General features: G+C 41.6%; 1 protein-coding gene across 1 annotated transcript in view; it reads left to right on the top strand.

Annotated features, from left to right (window-relative positions):
- Positions 1-21,543, top strand: part of LOC124784399 — a 513,236-nt gene that overhangs the window by 477,489 nt on the left and 14,204 nt on the right. The window contains exons 5-9 of the mRNA XM_047254096.1: positions 3,237-3,436; positions 10,601-10,785; positions 15,041-15,143; positions 15,753-15,914; positions 19,937-20,124. Coding sequence (XP_047110052.1) covers positions 3,237-3,436; positions 10,601-10,785; positions 15,041-15,143; positions 15,753-15,914; positions 19,937-20,124 — 838 coding nt within the window. The remainder of the gene's footprint in view (positions 1-3,236; positions 3,437-10,600; positions 10,786-15,040; positions 15,144-15,752; positions 15,915-19,936; positions 20,125-21,543) is intronic.

Genomic DNA, 21,543 nt, shown 5'->3' with positions numbered 1-21,543 from the left:
CTGGAACGCCGACTTCGTGCCAGGCCTCACCGACCTACATCGATACTTCTTCTCAGTGCAGCACTCCGTGAAGAACGGGCTGCCATTCCCCAAGAAACCTTCCAGCACCTGATTGAACATAAGCCTGCGCGACTGGAAGCTATCATCAAGGCTAAGGGTGGGCCTACACCATATTCCAGCATTATCGATGGAGGCCGCGATGAAATTATTAGTCATTTTCAGCCAGGTGTGCGGATACTTTTGATCGCGTAGTGTAGCTAACACCGGCAGGATCCAATAAATAGGCCAGTCGTAAATATATTTCCTTACTTTGTTGAGTTTATTTCGCTCTTACTGTACTTGATGTTCTATCAGTATACATGAACTCTGCAGAACCAGGTGACAGTCTGTCGTGGAGCGTTGGAACTAACTTTAATGCTCATTCCAGATTGCTAAGAAAATTTTTAGACTTCTTGTTTAGACTTCAGGACTGTTTTTATCGCGGGTCGGGGTAGCCGAGCCGTTCTAGGCGCTACAGTCTGGAACCGCGCGACCGCTACGGTCGCAGGTTCGAATCCTGTCTCGGGCATGGATGTGTGTGATGTCCTTAGGTTGGTTAGGTTTAAGTAGTTCTAAGTTCTAGGGGACTGATGACCTCAGATGTTAAGTCCCATAGTGCTCATAGCCATTTGAACCATTTGAACTGCTTTTATCTCTAATAGAACTTTTTCTAGACATAACAAAAATGGAAGGAGGAGAAAGATCACGCGGTTATTGGTGGACGGAAGACAGAATTTTTTTCTTGAAATATTGGCACACCAGTTTAAGACAGAGGAACGTCTCATTTACTGGCTTGGCTTTTCAAATACCGCTAAGCGAAGCGAAGTGTGACGATGTTATAGTTTTATATTGTTCTTTATGCTTCTACTTCTTTAATGCTTTCTTCTTAAAACTGTCAAAACAGTTAGGCGCTAAGTCGTGGAATCTAGCATTGTATGAGGTTACAACATATTATCTGTATTATTACCAAGGATGAAACGAAAAACTTCGTTGGAACTTGTCGAGTTGAGAACACTAGTGTTTGGCACAATTTCCGCAGTGTTTCACCGCAAAACATATAAAGAACTCTTTACTATGGTATTTATAAGTACTCAACAGCTACTACAATGCAAAAATCTGTTCATCATAAGAATAATCCTGATGTAAGCAAACACAAACGCGATGATTGGTCAGAAGCCGTAGCACACGTACACTGGTGTTGTTACGCTCTTGGAAGTAGGTCATACGTATGTATTAGATATACAGGGTGGCGCACGAAATGTGTTACCATTTTGTTTTTTAATATAAACTTTGTCAATACAATCTGAAAGGAACATATACTACAATGAAGAGCCGTCCACGGCGTTCCACTGGCCCCAATCCACCGCTATTTGCGAGGGAGCTCGTTGGAGCACACGGTGGAGCTCTTTTGTGTTTTCTGATGAAAGCCAGTTCTACCTTGTGGCCAGTCATAGACGTGTGTTGTTTAGAAGGCGGCCAGCTGAGCGCATGCACCCAACCTGTCTGCTTGGTAGACACACTGGACCTACACCTGGAGTCAAGGTCTGTGGTGCGATTTCATATGCAAGCGGAAGCACTCTCATGGTTATCTCACTCATCCTGACTGCAAATTTGTGCATCAATCTGGTGATTCGACCTGGTGTGCTACCATTTATGAGCAGCATTTCATGTGGTGCATTTCAGCATTATTGTATTGTATTGTATGTTAACCGGGGACCTAGAAACGCCGGAGAGGATCCGTCCCCGCCGCAGCCGCAGTGGTCCACAACCCCCTACGACTACCGCAGTTCACTTCACCCCTCCGCCGCCCCACACCGAACCCAGGGTTATTGTGCGGTTCGGCCCCCGGTGGACCCCCCAGGGAACGTCTTACACCAGACGAGTGTAATCCCTATGTTTGCGTGGTAGAGTAATGGAGTACGCGTACGTGAAGAACTTGTTTGCGCAGCAATCGCTGACATAGTGTAGTTGAGGCGGAATAAGGACAACCAGCCCGCATTCGCTTAGGCAGATGGAAAACCGCCTAAAAACAATACACTGACTGGCCGGCTCACGGGACCTCGACTAAGTCCGCCGGGCGGATTCTTGCCGGGGACCAGGCGCTCCTTCCCACTCCGGAAAGCCGTGCGTTAGATCGCTCGGCTAACCGGGCGGGCTTCAACATGATAACGCTCGCCCACTTACCGCTGTTGTAACCCAACATGCTCTACAGACTGTCGACATGTTGCCTTGGCCTGCTCGATCACCAGATCTGAGTCGAATCGAGCACAAATGGGACATAACAGGACAACTCGATTGTCACACAACCAGCATTAGCTGCCCCTGTATCGTTTGACCGGCCGCGCGGGATTAGCCGAGCGGTCTGACGCGCTGCATTCATGGACTGTGTGGTTGGTCCCGGCGGAGGTTCGAGTTCTCCCTCGGGCATGTGTGTGTGTGTGTGTGTGTGTGTGTGTGTGTGTGTGTGTGTGTGTGTGTGTGTGTGTGTGTGTGTGTTTGTTTGTTTGTTTGTTTGTTTTTGTCCGTAGGATAATTTAGGTTAAGTAGTGTGTAAGCTTAGGGACTGATGATCTTAGCAGTTCAGTCCCAGTAGATTTCACACACATTTGAACAAAAAAAAAAACAAAAAAAAATGGTTCAAATGGCTCTGAGCACTATGGGACTTAACATCTATGGTCATCAGTCTCCTAGAACTTAAAACTACTTAAACCTAACTAACCTAAGGACATCACACAACACCCAGTCATCACGAGGCAGAGAAAATCCCTGACCCCGCCGGGAATCGAACCCGGGAACCCGGGCGCGGGAACCGAGAACGCTACCGCACGACCACGAGCTGCGGACACATTTGAACATTTTTCTTCGACCGACCAAGTGCAGCAGCCATGGAACTTCAACCCGCAAACTGACATCTCGCACCCGTACAGCGGATTGCATGCACGTTTACTTGCTTGCATTCAACATTCTAGCGGCTACACCGGTTATTAATGTAGAAGTATTTCACATTCGCAATGGCTTACCTCGCGCTTACCTTAACCTGCGATTCTGCTATGTTAATGACTTAAAAATTTTCGTAGACAAATGTGTTCCCGAAATTTCATTACTCTACATTAATTACTTTGTGGCGTTGCAATTTTTTTCCGTCAGTGTGTGAGGGGTAGGAGCTGCTGTGGTGACGTCAGTACGTGTTGTTACAGGCGAGGACGTCGCGCATGGGGAGGAGCCGGTGTCCACGTCGCTGCACCGGCCTATCAGCAAGAGCGCCACGCCCTCGCCCGTCGTGGGCGGCGCCGCCTCGCGCAAGAACTCCACCAGCCTCAGCGTCGCCGGCGACTTCGCCGCCGCAGCCGCCGACGGCGACGACACCAAGCTGCGGCCAGGCCTCTCGCCTCTCGGGGTAAGCCGCGGCGCCAGTGTTGACGTCTTTGGCTTAATCAGATGAAGCAATATGGTTCCCGGGACTTTTTCAAGTCTCAAACCTCTACCATGTATAGATGTAGACTTAATCGACGAGTCAAAATTGGTGCTAAGGTCAGGATTTGAATCTTGGTCTGCAGCTCAGTAGACGGGTGCGCTAACCACTACGCCATCCTGACACAATGGTTTTGCACAACTGCATGGACTACCCTAGCATAGCTTCCTCCTTGGTCCAAATTGCCATTCAAGCTCAGCCCACGTGGTATTCCCCCTAACTCCAACAGCATTGAAGCATTTCGTTCGAGGCTCAGGTGCTGTTCCAATACAGCTATAGAACCTCTGAACCAAAGTTTGCGTTCAAATCTCCCTGTAAGTTTTTATGTCTCTCGGACTTCAAGAGGAATGCAATAATTCCAATCCCAAAGAAAGCAGGTGTTGACAGATGTGCAAATTACCGAACTATCAGTTTAATAAGTCACTGCTGCAAAATACTAACACGAATTATTTACAGACGAATGGAAAAACTAGTTGAAGCCGACATCAGGAAAGATCAGTTTGGATTCCGTAGAAATGTTGGAACACGTGAGGCAATACTGACCGTACGACTTATCTTAGAAGAAAGATTAAGGAAAGGCAAACCTACGTTTCTAGCATTTGTAGACTTAGAGAAGGCTTTTCACAATGTTGACTGGAATACTCCTTTCAAATTCTGAAGGTGGCAGGGGTAAAATACAGGGAGCGAATGGCTATTTACAATTTGTACAGAAACCAGATGGCAGTTATAAGAGTCGAGGGACATGAAAGGGAAGCAGTGGTTGGGAAGGGAGTGAGGCAGGTTTGTAGCCTCTCCCCGATGTTATTCAATCTGTATATTGAGCAAGCAGTAAAGGAAATAGAAGAAAAATTCGGACTAGGAATTAAAAATGGTTCAAATGGCTCTGAGCACTATGGGACTTAACATCTGTGGTCATAAGTCCCCTAGAACTTAGAACTACTTAACCCGAACTAACCTAAGGACATCACACACATCTCGAGGCAGGATTCGAACCTGCGACCGTAGCAGTCACGCGGTTAGGAATTAAAATCCATGGAGAAGAAATAAAAACTTTTAAGGTTTGCCGATAACATTGTAATTCTGTCAGAGACAGCAAAGGGCCTGGAAGAGCAGCTGAACGGGATGGACAGTGTCTTGAAAAGAGGATATAAGATGAACATCAACAAAAGCAAAACGAGGGTAATGAAATGTAGTCGAATTAAATCAGGTGATACTGCGGGAATTAGATTAGGAAATGAGACGCTTAAAGTAGTAAATGAGTATTGCTATTTGGGGAGCAAAATAACTGATGATGGTCGAAGTAGAGAGGATATAAAAAGTAGACTGGCAATGGCAAGGAAACTGTTTCTGAAGAAGAGAAATTTGTTAACATCGAGTACAGATTTTAAGTGTCAGGAAGTCGTTTCTTAAAGTATGGAGTGTAGCGATGTATGGAAGTGAAACATGGACGATAAATAGTTTAGACAAGAAGAGAATAGAAGCTTTCGAAATGTCGTGCTACAGAAGACTGCTGAGGATTAGATGGGTACATCACATAACTGATGAGGAGGTATTGAATAGAATTGGGGAGAAGAGGAGTTTGTGGTACAACTTGACTAGGAGAAGGGATCGGTTGGTAGGACATGTTCTGAGGCATCAAGGGATCACCAGTTTAGTACTGGAGGGCAGAGTGGAGGGTAAAAATCGTAGAGGGAGGCCAAGAGCTGGATGCACTAAGCAGATTCAGAAGGATGTAGGTTGCAGTAGGTACTGGGAGATGAAGAAGCTTGCACGGGGTAGAGTAGCATGGAGAGCTACATCAAACCAGTCTCAGGACTGAAGACCACAACCACAACCACAACTACAACAATTAGTTTGTCCAAGGCCTCTATTTAGCTCTGTATAAAATTCATTTAATTTTTCCTTGAGCCACTTCAGTAGGTGCGTAGCATTGATGTACAGTGATATTTCGCGCATTTGTTCCAAAGCGTGCAGTTAATAGCCTTTCTGACACTGGTTTACATTCTATTCTGCGTCTTCTGCAATTTTTAGATAGTAAGAGTCCTACACCGTTCCTCTGCAATGCATCTTCACCTTTCCGATCTGCATACAACAGCACTCCTACATTTGTGTTTCAGTTTCTCCAGATTCTGGCCACCTTAGTTCACTTAGACCAAATACACTGAAGAACCAAAGATACTGGTACACCGGCCTAATATCGTGTAGAGCCCCCGCGAACACGCAGAAGTGCCGCAATATGACGTGGCATGGACTTGACTAATGTCTGAAATGGCACCATGAAACCTGCGGGGCTGTCCGGAAATCCGTAACAGTACGAGGGCGTGAAGATATCTTCTGAACAGCACGTAGCAAGGCATCCCCGATATGCTCAGTAATGTTCATGTCTGGGGAATTTCGTGGTCAGCGGAAGTTTTTAAACTCAGAAGATAGTTCCTGGATCCACTCTGTAGCAGTTGTGGACGTGTCGCTTTGTCCTGTTGGAATTGCCCAAGTCCATCGGAAAGCACAATGGACAGGTATAGATGCATATGTGAAGTGGTATCTTCGGACATGTCCGAAAGAACAGATACCATCGGTGACCATGCAGTGCTCTAGAATGAAATGATAATTAAATCAAGACCGTACGCTGCCGACAGGTGTTGATACACATCAACGGGGACAGTTGAAAATGTGTGCCCCGCCCGGGACTTGAACTCGGGATCTCCAGTTTATATGGCAGACGCTCTGTCCGTCTGAGCCATCGAGGGCACAGAGGATAGCGCGACTGCAGGGACTTACCGCTTACACGCTCCCCGTGAGACCCACATTCCCAACTTGATGTCCACACTCTACATTCGTAGTTCCCCTGCCCATAACACTAATTACTCGCGCGCAATCTTACTGAGTCCCGTAAGAGTTCGGGCAATACGTGTGCATCGGCACAGAAGGAGGTCAATGGCCGGTTAGCCTTAACTATATGGAGATGGTATCCGTTCTTTCACACATGTCCGCTTGATACAGTTTGAAACGAGCCTCGTCCGATCGGGCGACATGTTTCCAGTCATCGACAGTCTAATGTCCGTGTAGACGGGTCCAGGCGAGGCATAAAGTTTTGTGTCGTGCAGTCATGAAGGGTACACGACTGCAGTAATTTGCGGAAGGGTTGCACTTCTGTCACGGTGAACGCCTCTCTTCAATCGTTGTTGATCCTGTTCTTGCAGGATCTTTTCCCGGCCGCAGCGATGTCGGAGATCTGATGTTTTACCGGATTCCTGATATTCGTGGTACACTCGTGAAATGGTCGTACGGGAAAATCCCCATTTCATCGCTACCTCGGAGATGCTGTGTCCCATCGCTCGTGCGCCGAGTATAAAACTACGTTCAAACTCATTTAAATCTTGATAAACTGCCATTTTAGCAGCAGTAACCGATCTAACAACTGTACCAGACACTTTCTTATTTTCTTTAGCACTTCAGTCTATGTCCAATGTATAGTTCTCCATATCTCTTTCCAGTTGTCTTGACCTTCCGCCTCTCTCAGTGTTCTTACATTCCAAAATTCAATACGGGTTTTCCTTTTCAGACCAAAGGTTATATCCTTAAGATCCATGCGGCTCTTTCTCATTTTAGCTTCTGTGATTTGAATTTTTTGGTGGTGCGCACTATCAACCCCCAGTTCCCGAGTGTACTGGTCGGGGCACCACCCGATGGCCTAGACACCTGACATGGTTTAATTCGAGGGCCCTACTCCTTAGACAGCTGGTCTTCATCTCGACTACAGAACGCTATCCGTCACTCGGCAGTGAGGACTGTATGCATCATCGTGAACCTGGTTACTAAGGATCTTCCGCCGCTCGCATTAGAGGACTGTACCTACTGCCACACAATCACAGAGAGGAAAAGGAAACGATAGGATACTAAACGGGACGTTCTGAGCCACAGTTTCTCTGGATCCCCAGTGGAGATCTACCCAACTTGAGAGACCCAGCGGCTGTTACTCTACCACCGCCATCCCCCTCCACTTCATTGGAACACCCCCCCTCCCCCCACCCCGCCGGCCACGCGACAGTGTTTCGTTAAGGTGATGTTTCCTCAGGGGAGGGGGGCAGTGTTACCAGCCCCGAGCCTTTATTTTTTTTTATTTTTTTGTAAATGGGGCTTAAAAATTTCTGAAGATATAGGGAAATTTTCGGAAGCTATTTCGTGTATATACCCCTGGTGTCTCTCCTAAGTGTCCTTGGCGAATGTTCTCTAATTTCATTTTCGCAATGTGTCGCTGGAGTCAGCTCATAAAAATAGCACTCCTCACGTCTTTTATGCTACGCCCAGTGTCGGGGGAAACGTTGGCTTGTTTTAAGTTACAAATAAAATGATTTTTAAGACAGAGTTTTATGTGCCGTTTCCATAAAGCAGTCGAAAATCAGTCTAACACGATATTCGTTTTAGCGATATGCGTTAACAGGAACAGTAAAGCACGCAGCGAGAGCACCGCCCTGGCCCACGCTGGGTGCTACCGCCAAGCGACAGCTCGTCTACTGGTTATTCTTCGTGTTTTACTGTCCCTGTTAATTTTTCACAGCTGTATCGAAGGGACACGTAAAATTCCGATTAGAAAATATTTTGTTTGTAACTGGAAACAGCCGGCCGTTGTGACCGAACGGTGCTAGGTGCTTCAGTTTGGAATCGCGAGATCGCTATGGTCGCAGGTTCGAATCCTGCCTCGGGCATGGATGTGTGCGATGTCCTTAGGTTACTTAGGTTTAAGTAGTTCTAAGTCTAGGGGGCTGATGGCCTCAGATGTTAAGTCCCATAGTGCCTAGAGCCATTTGAACCATTAACTGGAAACAAACCCCCCCTTTCTCTCGACATTGGGCGGCTCACGAAAGACGTGAAGAGCAGTATTTTTTCTTTTTTTTACTGAAAGTTGAAAACTGAACTGCTAATGTCTACGAAACCAGCAGAGAAAATGCACTGACGACCCTTAGGAGAGACACCATACACAGGGTGAAGAAAAATTCGCTCACTCGCATTAAGCAGACGGATTCCTCACATACTAGCAATACAAAAATGTCTCTCTCTCTAAATTTCATCCTGCACATATTTCGGACAGTAAATGGACGATAAAGATTGGAAATCTGGCAACACTCTAATCACGTGTGGAGTAACTACCTCCGTCAGAATATAGCAGTAGTGTTGTGCAGTTGGCGCAGGGGATGTCGTTTCGGGTTAGCATGATGGAGATCGATGGTTCGATTGTCGGTCGAGACATACTTGTTTTTATTTTCTAAAAGCAGCTGCGTGGTACGGTATCTGGCGTCTTAATCGTCATACAGCGATTACAGTGGGTCTTCTACAAAACATTTGCAGTTACATACTACGAACACAGAAATGTTTTCAATGGTCATCTCTTAAAGAAAGCTTTTGCATGTAGTGTATGCGAATTGTTTCGCACCACTGGAAACATTTCTTGTGCATCCTCCTCCCAATGGTCCCATCGTTTAATAACAACTATTATTGTTCCCACATTCAGTTCCATTATATTTCGGTAGGGACATGCGTCACCAGTGGGGCTAGCAACGTGCTTTGGGGGAGGGTACACAGAAACCAAGTTTGGAATCTAGAAGATGCAGCGAAACAGTTAGCATCCTCTACGTGCAGAAGGGTTCTTTAAAAGTTGACTAGTGAAAACGACTGTAGTTCAATTTCTTTGTTCGTAGTACGCAACTGCAAATGTGTTGTAGAAGACCCACTGTAATCGCTGTAAGGCGATTAAGACGCCAGATACCGTACCACGCAGACTAGTTTTAACAAATAAAAACAAGTAAGCCTCGACATCCCGCATGCTAACCCAAAACACTATCCAACGCACCAACTGCTCAGCACTGTTTATCTGCTGATACAGGTACTTACCGTACATGCGATTACAGTGTTACCAGATTGCCAGTCTTTAACTTCCATTTACTGCCCGAAATATGCGCAGGATGAAAGTTTGTGACAAACGTTTTTGTATTGCGAATATGTGAGGAATCGCGCCAGTTTTTCTTCACCTTCTATATACAGGAGGATTCTTATTGAAGTTTTAAAAAACCCCGAAGCGACGTAGACGACACTGAGACAAGTAATTAAACGTAAGAGAAACGTCAGTAAATACCTCAGAAACGGATGGAAAATGTTGAACGTATGACGGCATCAGATGATGTAATTCTAGATCGGCGTTAGTCGTTACAAGTCGGCCGATTTCGGGACGCGAATGTTTCATGTCGGCAGCTGCAATCAGCAGTAGTGCGGGAGTATGAAGTAGCTTCTACGAAGTGATTGTAGTTAGTGAATACTACCCAGAGTTTTTCTTGGGTATTCTCCCAAAACTTTTATGAGACCAAGTCAATAAATAAAGGTAATTTTATCTGCCTTGTATGTTGACAGGAGATGACAGAACTGATACAACAATGACAAGACGTAACCTCACTGTTGTTTTTGCGCGTTGACTCTTATTCGGAGAATGGCTGTGTTCATATAGTCCGATTAGCATCTGACGCAAAATGCTCAAAGCTGCGATGTTGTAGCGACAAATGCTGTCTGCAGACAGTTTGCATTCTGTGGACATAACATAGAAAGTAGCTTTATAAGTCTGTGGCTCCTACATAAATCTCATCAAAACAAGTCAAAATACGATTAGTGATTTAATTGGGATAGTCCTAAATAAAACGCTAAATGGTTAATAAATGACAAACACTAAGCAATTATTATTTGAGAAAAGGCTTAGTCATTTGATGACTCATTTCCTTTCTCTCAGAGTCAATACACAAGGTCTGTTTAGTGCTCTAATTTAACCCATTCTGACTTGCGTGAAATACGACAGTCGTAGTTACTGCAGTAGGCTACAAATAAAGGACACCAAAACTTGAAGGTCCAATGAATAAGAAGCATTGCGTGGTATAGTGATAGCTAATTTTTAATACAGCATACAGATTAACTGTCGATGATTTGCTTTGCTAGTATATACATGGACTCTTGTCAGCATGGTGACCGAATAAATTTGTATTGAATGTGAAAATACTAAATTATTTATGGACGATCGTAATAAATCAATTTTTTTTTATTTGTCAACAGGCACGGAGCGATTCGCTTGCAAGTGTGTATTCTGGTGCTGGAGAGGGTCGATACGGGACTGTGGCAGTGCGAGGTGAAGTGGAGTTTGGCCTGCAATATAATTATAAAGCTGGAGCACTTGAAATACTTGTAAAGCAGTGCCGTGATTTAGCACCTGTTGACACCAAAAGGAACCGTTCGGATCCGTAAGTCCATCTTTGTGAAGTTTCATTCCATCCATGATGTTTGTAACTGTAACATAACATTCATATGCAAGAAATACTCATGCATAGTAGACTTACAAAGATGCCATCTGTCGTAGAATAAAACAGCATCTTGTATATATTCAGGATGATTTTATCATTATGCTCTGTGGTAGGCTATATCTATTCTTAAAGGTGCAATGCTTTTGCAAGATAATACATGTTATAAATTGAAAAATGAAAAACAAGAAACTCAGTTGATTTCTTCATATTAATGTTTTTCTTGTAAAATGATATTCTACTCATTACTAAAGTTGTTGGATGTGTGATGAACTATATCATCAAAAGGTGAACTCCACAAAATGATTTAAAATGGTGGAAATAGTAGTCAATAATTTAGTGTAGAATGTTAAGATTTAAACATCACCTTTTGTTGAATGGATAGTAGCCTATTGTCTTTCTCATAGAATTTCCTAAAGCAGATTATATTTAATTAGGTGCTCACTGTGTCAAATAGCACGGGAACGTTTCATTTTCTTAATTACAATAACATAGTTGCAAGACTGAAGTCAAGTACGCTAAATAGCAAAATTCAAGGAATTATGGGCTTCCAAGGCTGTAAAGCAGCCTTTGTCGAACCTTTCTGTGCATCTGTTACAGAGGGATTGTAGTGAATTGTAATGGAATGAATGACGTTCATATGGGGAAGGGCAAAGAAGGTTATAGAACAATACATAAAGAAAAAGCAACTGGTCAGTGAGTGAATGAATATAAAGAGTTAGAAATTCCTGAGGATCAAGAGATTTGAAAATGGAAATTCATTCCTCAAAGATAGGTTTTGGTTGAGATTTCTGGCAGTGAAATCCAAATAGTTAGGGGGATGAACGTATGTGACCCCAGATCTGAAGGGTGCATTTTTGTATGATAACTGTATATTCTAATGGAAATTTGGCAGTGAGCAGGTCAATGACAGATGCGAACAAAGATCACAAAATAATTTTTGATGTAAATCTGTTTTATACACACATCAAAAAAAGTTTTGCATCGTCCCGGTTCCCAGAACTCCTGAAGATAGACATTGACTGTGGATATTGTATCACAGACAAAGTCCCTGTGACTGTTCAGAGATGTCACTAAACCCACCCAAAGATGTAAACAACCATGCACGAGCAGCACCTATTAGACAGAGAGGGTCTGACAGCCGATCAGTTCCAGTCATTCCACCAGAAAGAGGTACACAGCTCATGTTCTCTGTAGCTCAACTATGCCTAGACGGTCAGTAACGCAGTTTGATCATGTCTGCATTGTTACTTTGTGCCAGGAAGGGCTCTCAACAAGGGAAGTGTCCGGGTGTCACAAATTGAATCAAAGCAATGATGTTCGGACATGGAGGAGATACAGGGAGACAGGGACTGTCTGTGACATGCCCCGCTCAGGCTGCCCAAGGGCTACTACTGCAGTGGATGACCGCTACCTTCGGATTATGGCTCGGAGGAATCCTGACAGCAATGTCACCATATTGAATAATGCATTTCATGCAGCCACAGTACTTCGTGTTACGACTCAAACTGTGTGCAATAGGCTGCATGGTGGTGCGCAACTTCACTCCTGACATCCATAATGAGGTTCATCTTTGCAACCACGACACCATGCAGCATGGTACAGATGGGCCGAACAACATGCTGAATGGACCGCTCAGGATTGGCATCATTCTCTTCACCAATGAGCTACAATCATCAGAGACGTGTTTGGAGGCAACCCGGTCAGGCTGAACACCTTAGACACACTGTCCAATGAGTGCAACAAGATGGAGGTTCCCTGCTGTTTTGGGTTGGCATTATGTGGGGCCGACGTACGCCGCTGGTGGTCATGGAAGGCGCCGTAACAGCTGTACAATACGTGAATGCCATCCTCCAACTGATAGTGCAACCATATCGGCAGCATACTGGCGAGGCATTCATCTTTACGGATGACAATTCACGCTCCCATCATGCACATCTTGTGAATGACTTCCTTCAGGATAACGACATTGCTCGACTAGAGTGGTCAGCATGTTCTCCAGACATGAACCCTATCGAATATTCCTGGGATTGATTGAAAAGCGCTGTTTATGGGCGACGTGACCCACCAACCGCTCGGAGGGATCTACGCTGAATTGTCGTTGAAGAGTGGGACAATCTGGACCAACAGTGCCTTGATGAACTTATGGATAATATGCCTTGATGAATACATGCATACATCAGTGCAAGAGCACATTCTACTGGTATTAGAGGTACTGGTGTGTACAGCAGTCTGGACCACCACCTCTGAAGGTCTTGCTGTGTGGTGGTACAACATGCAATGTGTGGTTTTCATGAACAATAAAAAGGGCAGAAATGATGTTTATGTTGATCTTTATTCCAATTTTCTGTACAGGGACCGAAATGATGCAAAACTTTTCTTGATGTGTGTAGTTGGGTGTGTGTATGACAGGGATATGAGAGAGCATGGGAAAGGGGGGGGGGGCATAGTACTGTAATTCCAGAATTAGTGATGGGAACTAAGTAAGTGCATCAATTTTGCATTTGGAGTTTATTAAAGATATGCTCCAAAGAGGCATTTTCAGTAATTAATGGCAGAAATGTTCACATTTTGTGATGTTTAAGAAGTTTTATGATTTGCTTGTGAACTATCTCACTCCTAAGAAAACTTCCAGTGAGATCTTGACAGCAGTGAAGTGCAAGTCATCTGGCATAACATTGGTACTGCCAACAGTCTTGTCATTAGTGACATTTGTGGATGGTATTAATGAGTATTATTTTTAACAGCATAATGATTACTATAAAATTCCTTGGGTCACTCAGACAGGGCAGCTTCTGTAAGCTACTGCTCAGGATGTATCCAAAATCTCAGAAGCTTTGATAACGTTTTTCACAAGAGAATGAATTATAATGCATCACTCATTAGAAAGATGTTCACCTTACTTCGTCATTGTTTCAGCTAACTATGGAACAACCATTGTATGTTTATGCAAGTATTTAGCCGTATCATATGCTCCTGCCACCTTGCCTCTAGCATCCCACAACACCACTTCTCTTTCCATGTGCACAACTGACAGCTGGATCTAAATTTGTATGACCTTTCTATGTGACATAATTTACTGTAGTTTATTTTCTTTGATTTAATGAGCCCAGAAGTATTTTAATCCAGAGAAATTGACTGCTATAGAAGTCCAACATTTGCATATGTAACTTCTTATTATATATTTAAAAAATTAAACACTTTGCTCTTTTTGCTACTTATGTAAGTTTTATGGAAGTAAGTCCAGTTGATCTGTGGATGTCCTACAGGTGCTTTTACTTTTCTCTTTATATAACTCCTTCATGAGCTTGTCATGTTTCTAATCTACAATTCCTATAAAAATACTAGCTTCATTCTACAATTACCTGAGCACTGTGACTGATGTCTTGCTCTGCTTGTGTTCACTTTGACCTGGTATTCTGGGTAACGTTCCAATTTAATCCTTTAACAGTCACTATTTCTCAAGCCACCCACCTCAGTAGCTGAGCATATTAACACGCAACTTTTGGGATTTGGAGGCAGCAAACGTGGCCCAGATCAACTCTGCCTCAGCTGATGAGACAGTCAACGTGGATGTGGTTTTTAGGCTTTTACCACACCTAATTATGTAAATACTGGGCTCGTACACTTGTCCCAAATCAGATATATAACATGCAGACATTTAGAAAATATTCTCACGTCTGAACATGAGATTTATGCTAGACACAGACTGATGAGATACATAGATTTCTTACTGGGGAGTGGGCAGGGGAGGGTTTGTCATGAAGGGCATATGCCCACCTACTGTCACTAACAATGCCATAACCCATATAATGATGCTGACCACTTACATGAGAAAAGGCAGGGTAGAAGAAGCACTATTTCCTAAATCGGTCTTCTGTCTTTGTGGATGAAGGAACATGTGGTTCCAAAATTTGCTTATGCAATTTTGATTTGCACCATTGTCTGTTACTTTGTAGAATTTATAATTCTGTTCTCTTGGAAGCCCTTCACTGATTTTATAAGTTTAAAATGAAATGTCCTTTGGTTTTCTGATAAATACAGTAAGGAACTTGATGGGGAATTTGACATTCTATCTCTGTGTAAAATGATTTTTTGTTTTGGCTTTATGTAAGAGCAGGTGTTGCTCCTGTCAATGAGAGCAAAGACCTAAGAGTGCTAACATTATTTACATTTGAAAACTGTTTTTGATTTTCAGATATGTTAAGGTGTATTTGCTGCCAGACAAATCTAAGAGCGGAAAACGAAAGACGAAAGTAAAGAAACATACTCTTAATCCTGTATTTGATGAAACCTTAAAAGTAAGTTATGTTTTTTTCAAACTCTTATTTTACATAATTGTATGTGGTTCCTATCATGTCAATCAACTAAATCATTAATTGACGTGTTGACATATTTGTGGAAAGTAATTTGGATATAGATTCAAACTCTAGACTAGCCTGCCATTCCACAAAAGTACAAATACTTCCAACCAGATTAATTTATCTTTGTTATAACTAATGCATCCGTCGTTGTGAATCCATCCAGTTTAGACAAAAGTGAAATGAAACAAAATCATCTGACATAGAGTTAATGAGTAGATATAGCTGTGACATCAACTATTGCAAAACTGTAACTAGAATTAAGAAAAGTACCAAGTTTTTAGCCACAGAAACAGCAGTAAATGGTACAAGGCTTTATATCAATCTGAATGTAGCTTTCATTTTTTTCCTACCTCAGGAAATAATCATAACCAGTTACTTGCAAAGTGATGGATTGAAAGGATATTGAAATTTTGACTAATACAGTTCATTGAGAGAGGGAGACAAGACTATGAATTTACATCTACTTTTAATATGTCAAAATAGCAAGTGCCAGAAAGCAATATGTCAGTTTAAGATTTCTTGTCTTAATGCACACATTATTTTCAGTTCCACATAACCTTGCATGGTTTGGAAACAAGAACCCTGTGGCTCACCGTGTGGCATTCAGACATGTTCGGGAGAAATGACTTCCTTGGAGAAGTTATGATGTCTTTGGAGAATAAGGTCTTTGATGATCCTACTCCACAGTGGTATCCTTTGCAAGAAAGGGTGAGTGACAATTGACATTTTAAATTTATGTAGTGTGTTCATTATGTTAAAATCATTTTCTGCAGGACAGTCTGCCAGCCACACACAGCGTGTGGTTCCTTTCCTTTTTTCAACTGATCACCGTTTGTAAACAATTGGATGACAGAATTTGTGGTGTGGTATGATTTTCAACATTTTTAAGTAAATGAAATGTAGCTGTTTTTGTGGTTGTGTGTCTCAGTTGCAAAATTTCAGTGTACAAAAAATCACTTATTCCTTCTTTCACATCTGGTAATGATTCGTTAATTTGAAAAAATTTCTTACCATAATTTTTCAAGTAAGCATAACTAAATTATACATTACAGAGCAATAGTTTGTCAGGCAGCCACATGAAATTATTCTGAAATGAAATCACAAGAAGATAGTTTTATTTTTTTCTTTATCTTTCCTCTCACTTCTATATTCACTTTTTGTTAAGGTTATGTGAGCTTATTTACCCACTGGTATTTGAGACTGAGCTTGCATTAACTTCTAGCATTGTTTACTGTGGGTGATCAACTGAACATTGTATGAATACTTCCCATTGCAATGATGCACATTATCTCCTTGAATTCGTATGAGCCAAATTCTCAAAGGATGGTTGACTGTTCCTATTTCTGTCAGTAAACAGCTGCTGGCATATGGCAATGGTTCTGCTGGAAACCAGCTTCACTCTGATGCCCTGATACATTTGATGTGGAGGATGAAACATTTGATGTGGAGGATGTTGATCTGTTGCTACATCATGCAGACAAAACATTTCTGGTAGTCCTTTACATGGAAATAGATGATATTGTTACATAATATGTAACTTAATTATTCTAATTCAAGGAGTGCAGATATCGCCCTGGAGTTCTATTATTTTTTTTTTTTTACATTTAAAATGCAAATGTTTTAATGCACTCTCACTCAGTGATAACAGAAGTTTGTTAAAGAACATTTATTTAAGGTTTTATTATTGCTGTGAATCAGCTGGAAAGCTTTTCAAAAAGCAGAAACCACACAAAAAACTCTGCAGTGTCTCCGTACTGTTACTCTCTTCCAAATCCCTTCTACATTTTATGAGGGGCACTCAACAAGTAATGAAACAAATTTTTTTCCATGGTCAATTTCAGTTGAAAAAATGCGGAATTTGTTTGGAAAATTGTGGAATATTCGTGCTTTGGCCACTATAGATTCATGAAGCTCTAATAGGTGGCAGCACTATATGTAGCCTTCAAAATAGAGTCAGAGTGAAGTTGGATTCCAGCAGAACCATTGCCTATATATCAAAAGATGTTTACTGATGAAAACAGGAACAGTCCATAAACGTCTAAGAATTTGGCTAATGCGTAGGTATGTTCCAAGCAGAGTGCTGTCACTGAGTTCCTTTGGCACAGATATTTATGGGCACATGCAGAATGTCTGCAGAGACCTGGCAGTGAATGAAAACATGGTGAGTCATTGGGCAAGGCATTTGTCATCATCACAACAAGGTCACACAAACCTGTCTGCTCTACAACTTCCCGGCCAGCCACACACAGCGTGTGGTTCCTTTCGTTTGAGGTGATTGATGGATCACAATCCAACACCTCGCTGCTTAACTGGACATCTTTGGTGGTAGAGCTGACTTACTTGTCCACCAGGTGGGGTATCAAAGGTGGGTGCCCATTAGGTTGCCTACCACTTAACAGAAAACCATTACTGCTAACAGAAAACCATTACTGGTAAAGAGCAACAAAAGATCATCAGTGCAGAACTGCTTGTGCTTTATGAGGCTGAGCATGACAATTTTTTATTTAGCACATTGTCACAGGTGATGAAACACGGGCTCACCACTTCGAACTGGAAACAAAACAGCAATCCATGGAGTGGCCACACCACCTCTCGTCCGAAGAAAAAGTTTAAAGCTGCACCCTCCGCTGGTAAAGTCATGGCGACATTCTGTTTGATATTCTTCCTCACAGTGCAACAATCAACATGGAAGTGTATTGTGCTACCCTCAGGAAATTTAAGAAATGACATAAGCGTGTCTGTAACCACCAAAATGCAAACAAACGTCTGCACCTCCATGACAGTGCAAGGCCTCACACATGTCTGCACAACTGAGAGGAGCTCACAAAACTTTATTGGACTGTTCTTCCTCATACACTGTACAGCCCGGATGTTGCACCTTCCGACTTCCATCTATTTGGTCCAATGGAGGATGCACCCTGCAGGAAGCAGTATGTGGATGATGGGGAGGTTATTGATGCAGCAAGATGACGAGCAGTAGAGTGAGTGCTACTCTGCTGGCATAGAGGCACTCCCAGTAAGGTGGCATAAGGCTGTCACATTGAACAGAGGTTATGTTGACAAATACGGTTTTCTAGCCAAAATAGTGGGGAATAATATGGTGTATTGGAATCATGAATAAAACCAACCTGCTTTCAGAATAAAAACGTGTTGCTTTACTTATTGGACACCCTTATTACATTTTTAGGTATTCTTTTCCTCTGATTCTTTAGCGTAGAGAAACACACAATATATTTTCAATGACTCAGTCTTTGCAAATTTGACTGAATATTCACATCGCTGATTAATGCAACTGGTTCCAATAGTTATAGTTATGACTTATGCTCCACTGACATTGTTAACCCATCACTGATACACTAGCTCATATTAACCAATAGTGAGCCTTTCTGGTTGAATTATTGGTGACTCATATTCCCAATGTGCACATTTTCAGCTTTTAGGCTCTGTGCTTCATTTTCTCGACCATTTCAGCCCAAAGCGAGTGCTGAGAAATATCTATATTATTTTCGTGTTCCCAATAATTAGGCTACAAATAACTGAATTAATTGTGAGTGGAATTAAAGAAGAGAGATTATTGCTTGTGTGAAACATTTGTCATTAGAAAACATGCGGCATTGTAGTCAAAAGCATACATGTGTGAGCTCAGAAAGGTGACTAGCTAGTAACATCATTCACTAGCCCATCAACCCACATGGTTTTGGCAGATTTTCAGCTGCTTGCATCTTGTCCAAAAATATCTGTCCATCCTTTCTTTGACTATGCCTTTGTAGTTTGCCACATATTTTACTAATTTCTCACCGTGCACTCCCCCAGTCCCCTACTTTCCTTGCATTCCCCTCAATTTAGACAATTGTTATATTGCTATGTCCTAAAGTTTTGTGTCTTGCATCCATGTGCTGTTTCTTTGTTTCTTCTGTCATAGATTCTTTTTTTCTCTTCTCTTTTTCATATTGTGTTTTACATGAACTACTTTACAGTAGTTGCACTAATGAGGTATGCGGTCACCATAACAGCAGAATTTGAGGAAAAAAGTATAAAGATTATTTGCCATTATCAGAAATTCCACTGTATTCTTCAAAATGTGACATGAAAGATGAGATTGTATACTCACTATATATGATGAAAATTTGTGAACCTTTGAGCATGATAATGAACTTTACAAAATTTACTTCTTCATTGGAAGGATCTGTTATGTCAGAATAATGAGTTATCCATAATCATTTTTCCATATCTGAAAGTCAGCTCTCTGTTATTTCAGTAATTGAACTTAGAGACAGAATTATTATTTATTCTTTTTAAATGAGTTATTCAATTTTAAATGATTCTATGGAGCTCATTTTGATGCTCATGGAATTGGGAGAGTTTATACCACATTACTAATAATTCATTTTGAAGGTAACCTGTACTTGATTTTTGTTTTTAATAACAAGATAAGATTTTTAACAGACCAAATGAACAAAATTTTAAATTGTGATTAACTCTCGTTATCTTTCAATGTTGTTTCACGGAGGAGGTCACTAGTTTACGTCTTTAGTCTACTTTGGACAAGCATACTTCACTTAAATTGTATGATTTATTTCAGTCTACTAGATACTAAGTTGATTTTCATATATATGTTGTGTATTTATGTATTTTTTGGTACAGAATCAGGAAGGATAGTTATTTAACTTCTGCTCTGGCTGTTTTTTTTTTTTTTTTTTTTTTTAATATTGTTTTTCTTTTGTAAACAGACAGAACCATTTGATGACCTGCTCAGCTACAAGGGTGACATAATAATTGGTCTCAAGTTTGTCCCTCCCGATGTTACTGTGCAAAAGAAAGGCAAGAGATCACGAGGGTCTCTACAGGTGCTGGTAAAAGAAGCAAAGAATCTTACTGCTGTCAAAGCTAATGGAACATCTGATCCATTCTGTAAAAGGTATGTTCATTTTGTTTCATTGAGTTTGAATCATTGAGAGCAACTCCATACACTGTACTATGTGGTTAAAAGTCTGGGCACTCCAATGGACATATTCTGTATGATGACAGGTATACATAAGTACAGGAATGCTTTGTTGATAACATAAGCATTTTTTTGACAGAATGAATTGATGGAAAGAATTGAGTTTGCTAGAATGGAACATTATTGTAGGGGACCATGAATTCACTCATTCCAACACAAAGATTTCACTATGTTTACATGTTGGTGCCATTATTCTGAGATAGAAATTCTAGGAATTCGAAGTACTAAAATATTGTGCTTTTTGGTGGCTCCATTGTAAAATTGCCTTGGTAATCAAGTGTTCTCAAATTTTTTGAGTATGAGCTTACAGCGGGAATTGAACAATTTTACACTAACTCGGTAAGCCTATCTAATGGCCCCTCCACTGTGAAAGCAACATATGATCCAAGAAACTCAATGGGACTAGCTGGCATTATGTAGTGGCATTGCCGTGGCATTGGCGTGTGTGTGTGTGTGTGTGTGTGTGTGTGTGTGTGTGTGTGTGTGTGTGTGATGTTTTACTCTATCTTGTCAAGGGATAACTCCAAAACATAGCAAGCTTTCTTTTTTTTTCTTTCTTTTCTGTACCTGTCAACAACTCAACACTCCAGCTTTTTGGTGGGTGGTCCCCATTAACCATAAAGTATGTACAGAAAAATTACTCAGTCAGAATCTTCTGTGATCTCGCCATACCTTTGTGTAGATCATAAAATTCCATGAGGGAAATTGAAATTGTATGGCATTAAAGACATTACTCTTTCAGGGATGAAGCTATATTTTAACAATAGACAACAGAGGACCAGGTTAAAAAATTATACCACAGGTGTATGTTATGTGGTTAGTAACATGTTGAACTGTGCAACTGACAGCCATGTAGTCATGTAGGCACTGTATAATAATGTATCAGGATATTGGACCTCAGCAATTTTAATTTTGCTGAACCGTAATGTTTGTTTTAAACATATTCTGACTTCGAATAAAATTATTTTGGCTATTTAGCTGCCTCATTTTGAAACACTAAAACGAACTACAGCACTACCATTTCAGCGCTCTTTGTAGCAGTCCTCTTCAGAGCAAATAAATATTTGAACCAGCTTGTAGATGATCGCTGCAAAGAGACGTGAAATATTGGTATTATAGTTGTTTGTAATGTTTCAGAATTTAATGAACTAATCCCCAAAAAGATATTATTTAAAAATTGACTCTGGCCGTGAATCAGATGTTGACTTTGCCAGTGTATTGCAAAATGAATACAGTAATGTATAAAAATATAAACATGCTAGGCGACAATACTCAGTGCCAAAGATTTGGGATTGTACCTTCTCTGTATTGACATGATGATGCTGATCCTGTCCA

Source organism: Schistocerca piceifrons, chromosome 1, assembly GCF_021461385.2.
Source record: "Schistocerca piceifrons isolate TAMUIC-IGC-003096 chromosome 1, iqSchPice1.1, whole genome shotgun sequence".
Taxonomy (NCBI): domain Eukaryota; kingdom Metazoa; phylum Arthropoda; class Insecta; order Orthoptera; family Acrididae; genus Schistocerca; species Schistocerca piceifrons.
Note: the sequence above shows the minus strand (reverse complement) of the source record. Positions and strands in the feature narration are given on the sequence as shown.